Source organism: Mesoplodon bidens (assembly GCF_964165515.1).
Source record: "Mesoplodon bidens genome assembly, chromosome: 19".
NCBI classification, from domain to species: Eukaryota; Metazoa; Chordata; class Mammalia; order Artiodactyla; family Ziphiidae; genus Mesoplodon; species Mesoplodon bidens.
In genome coordinates this window covers 43,720,362-43,724,265 of record NC_138179.1, presented here as the reverse complement: position 1 = coordinate 43,724,265, position 3,904 = coordinate 43,720,362, and the positions used below count along the sequence as shown (strand labels likewise).

General features: G+C 58.4%; 1 protein-coding gene across 1 annotated transcript; it reads left to right on the top strand.

Annotated features, from left to right (window-relative positions):
• The first annotated feature begins 487 nt into the window (after positions 1-487).
• Positions 488-3,369, top strand: ACTG1 (actin gamma 1). Its single transcript, XM_081220373.1, has 5 exons — positions 488-611; positions 1,045-1,413; positions 1,689-2,127; positions 2,229-2,410; positions 2,499-3,369. Exons 2-5 carry the CDS (start codon positions 1,051-1,053, stop codon positions 2,640-2,642), a joined length of 1,128 nt encoding a protein of 375 aa, XP_081076499.1. The 5' UTR covers positions 488-611; positions 1,045-1,050; the 3' UTR covers positions 2,643-3,369.
• The last annotated feature ends 535 nt before the right edge of the window (positions 3,370-3,904 follow it).

Below are 3,904 nucleotides of genomic sequence, written 5' to 3'. Positions count from 1 at the left end.
CCGGCGCCGGGAACCCGCCTTCGCGGCCTGCAGAGCCTCGGGGAGAAAGCTCGAAGGAGGCGCCCGGGGAGCTAAGCCCCCCTGCGGGGCCGGCCGCGGGCGCACAACCGGCTCCGAATGCCGCCCAGCCCCGGGCCAGGCGGTTTCGGGGTGCAGCCGGGCCCTCCCCAACAGCGCGCGGCAGTCGCGGGGCGGGGCCGGCGGGTCAGCTCCGCGGCATCCTCTGCACCCCGCCCTGCGATCCCCGGGGACGCCCACCCACCCCGCCCCCGCGCCGGCCCGCGAGTGGTCTCGCTCGCAGGGTCTCGGGCGCGCGGGGGCGGCGCGGGCGGGGCGGTTGGGGGCGGTGCGGGTGGGGGGCGGGACCGGGCGCGGGGCCCCACGTGCCCCTGCCGGGCGGGCCAATGGGCGCCCGGCGTTCGGAAAGATCGCCATATATGGACATGTTCTGGGGCCGCGCGCGCCGCCGGCCCGCGCGCGCGCCCCGCTTCGCTTAAATACGGGCGGGGGAGACCGTGGTCGATCTCACTCGCTGCAGCCGGCTCTCGCTCCTCGTCCTCTCGTCGCTTGTCTGCTCGTTCCTCCGCGTCCTACGGCCGCCTCCTCCGCCGGTAAGTGGCCAGGCCTGCGTGGCCCGGCCTGGTGTCCGGGCCCCCGCGCCCCTCCGCAGGCCCGCTTCTCGCTCCTGGCCCCAGAGGCCCGGCCGCGCCGACGTCGGGAACAAAGGGTGGCCGGGCGGGGTGGAGTGGGTGAGGGTGGGACGCGCCCCGGCGGGTCCATGGAGGGCTCAGTGGGGGTGCTGCCGGCGGAGGGGGCAGGGCGGGGCCGGGCCGGGCCTGGGCCGCAGTACTGAGAGCCCCCGTACGTATCTTCGCGGAATGACGCTGTTGGGGGCGTTACATAAAAGCCGGCCCCGGTTCCAGACGGTTACTCTGCTGCCGGGGCGGCTGGTCGGGGGGAGGCGGAACGTCTCGCGGCGAGGGCATTTGTGCAGGGGCCGTTCCTGGGCCAGGGCGCGCCTGAGTTGGTTGCATTTTTGAGTAGATCGCAATGGAAGAAGAAATCGCCGCGCTCGTCATCGACAATGGCTCTGGCATGTGCAAAGCGGGCTTTGCTGGGGATGACGCTCCCCGGGCCGTGTTCCCGTCCATTGTTGGGCGTCCGCGACACCAGGGCGTCATGGTGGGCATGGGGCAGAAGGACAGCTACGTGGGCGACGAGGCCCAGAGCAAGCGTGGCATCCTGACTCTCAAGTACCCCATTGAGCACGGCATTGTCACCAATTGGGACGACATGGAGAAGATCTGGCACCACACCTTCTACAACGAGTTGCGTGTGGCCCCCGAGGAGCACCCCGTGCTGCTGACGGAGGCCCCCCTGAACCCCAAGGCCAACCGTGAGAAGATGACCCAGGTAAGCGTGGCCGGGTCGATTGGGCCGTTCCATCTGTTTCACAAGTCATTTCATGCTGAGTTTTGATTTTTGAAATTCAAGTTTTTCTTTCACTATTTCCAGGGTTCTGTTCTTCTGGCATTTCCTCCCTGAAGTCTCAAGGTTTCTTATTTGTGTTTCTGCTTGCCTCTTTTTCTTTTCTTCACACTTCACATTTGTGGCATGCTGGCATGGTGTGTGAGCATGGGGTGGTCCTGGGTCCCTTCCTTTGACTAAGGAGCTGTTGCTTCTTGCAGATCATGTTTGAGACTTTCAACACTCCGGCCATGTACGTGGCCATCCAGGCTGTGCTGTCCCTGTACGCTTCTGGCCGCACCACTGGTATAGTCATGGACTCTGGGGATGGGGTCACCCACACGGTGCCCATCTACGAGGGGTACGCCCTCCCCCACGCCATCCTGCGTCTGGACCTGGCTGGCCGGGACCTGACAGACTACCTCATGAAGATCCTCACGGAGCGTGGCTACAGCTTCACCACCACAGCCGAGCGGGAAATCGTGCGTGACATCAAGGAGAAGCTCTGCTACGTTGCCCTGGACTTCGAGCAGGAGATGGCCACCGCCGCGTCGTCCTCCTCCTTGGAGAAGAGCTACGAGCTGCCTGATGGTCAGGTGATCACCATCGGCAACGAGCGGTTCCGGTGTCCAGAGGCGCTCTTCCAGCCCTCCTTCCTGGGTAGGTGTCAGGCTGGCAGCATGACCTCCGTCTGAGGCTGTTGAGAGCCGAGGTGCCTTTCACCTTGAACGTGACCGCTGAGAGAGAGCTTTGTCTCTTAGGTATGGAGTCCTGTGGCATCCACGAGACTACCTTCAACTCTATCATGAAGTGTGATGTCGACATCCGGAAGGACCTGTATGCCAACACAGTGCTGTCTGGTGGGACCACCATGTATCCCGGCATCGCCGACAGGATGCAGAAGGAGATCACGGCTCTGGCCCCCAGCACAATGAAGATCAAGGTGAGTCAGAGGTGGCTGTGGGCTTGGGCTTGGAGGCCTTGTTGGGAAGACAATGCCACTGACTAAAACCATGTTCTTGTTTTTCCAGATCATCGCTCCTCCCGAGCGCAAGTACTCGGTGTGGATCGGGGGCTCCATTCTGGCCTCACTGTCCACCTTCCAGCAGATGTGGATCAGCAAGCAGGAGTACGACGAGTCGGGCCCCTCCATTGTCCACCGCAAATGCTTCTAAACGGACTGCGAGCAGATGCGTAGCATTTGCTGCATGAGTTAATTCAGAAGTATAAATTTGCCTTGGCAAATGTATACACCTCATGCTAGCCTCATGAAACTGGAATAAGCCTTTGAAAAGAAATTTGTCCTAGAAGCTTGTATCTGATATCAGCACTGGATTGTAGAACTTGTTGCTGATTTTGACCTTGTATTCAAGTTAACTCTTCCCTTGGTATATGTTTAATATCCTGTGCATATCTTTGATTTAAACCCCTAGTTACACGCGGCTCCGTCACTTTGTGGCTGAGGTGAGAACACATTTATGGAAGAGAAATCCAATGGCTTGATGAGAATCTGGGAGACCAGGAGTCTCTCGATCTGTGCAGGGTATTAATGTGTCAGAGCTGCCTATTCCAGGATTTCTCTAGAGGCTGGCAGGAGTCCTGAACCAGTTGTCATTTCTGTTTTGCCGGTCTTACGGGGTTGGGAAGGTCTGAGCCTTAGGACTTGCTTTCCTTTCTTACCGAAGTTTTCCCGCCAGAACACCGTGGGTTGTTACTTACCTTGAGTTGGAAAACAGTTCGCATTCACACCTGTAAATTTATTCATTCTTTTAATTTATGTAAGGTTTTTGTACGCAATTCTCTAAGAGATGACAACAGATTTTGGTTTTCTACTGTCATGTGAGAACATTAGGCCCCAGCAATGCGTCATTGTGAGGAAATAAAAGTGCTGCAGTAAACTGATCGGTGCCTCCTTTTTTGGGGAATGGAGGGTTGGGTGAGGGTGGAACAACCTCGGCTGAAGTTGGGCAACAGTTTGGTTTCACCCAAACCAGAGGTGAGCAATTGGTCCTAATGAGCATCTCTTCACAGCTGGAATCTGCCTCACCTTGTGGGCTTCTAGGGAAAGGAGAACCTGTCTGGGATTGGCCCCCAAGCTGGTGGAAGGGGAGGAATTTTTTTATACTTGGTGTCCTCAATCTAGCGTAAGGCTGTGCTGCCATAGAAGCACTTGGGGCCACAAAGGCCTTGGCTTTCTCCACACACAGGTGGTGGATGGCATGGCCTTCTCCACACACAGGTAGTGGTGGGGTGGGACTTGTTCTTTGGTCAGCATATCAAAGTGGAACAACCGTGGGGTTAATAAAATAGAGCCTGACTGTTGAGCCATGGAACCTGCGATCTGATGATAGAAGTGTCACCTGGTGACACGAACATGACTCGCAGGCTCTGAGCTTGATGGCTTCTGCCCCCAAACTTTATGTAATGGCAGGCAGAG

Coding starts and splice junctions, on each gene's coding strand:
- ACTG1 (XM_081220373.1), top strand. CDS start 1,051: ATGGAAGAAGAAATCGCCGCGCTCGTCATCGACAATGGCTCTGGCATG. Junction 1,414..1,688: donor ACCGTGAGAAGATGACCCAG/GTAAGCGTGGCC, acceptor TGCTTCTTGCAG/ATCATGTTTGAGACTTTCAA. Junction 2,411..2,498: donor CCAGCACAATGAAGATCAAG/GTGAGTCAGAGG, acceptor TTGTTTTTCCAG/ATCATCGCTCCTCCCGAGCG.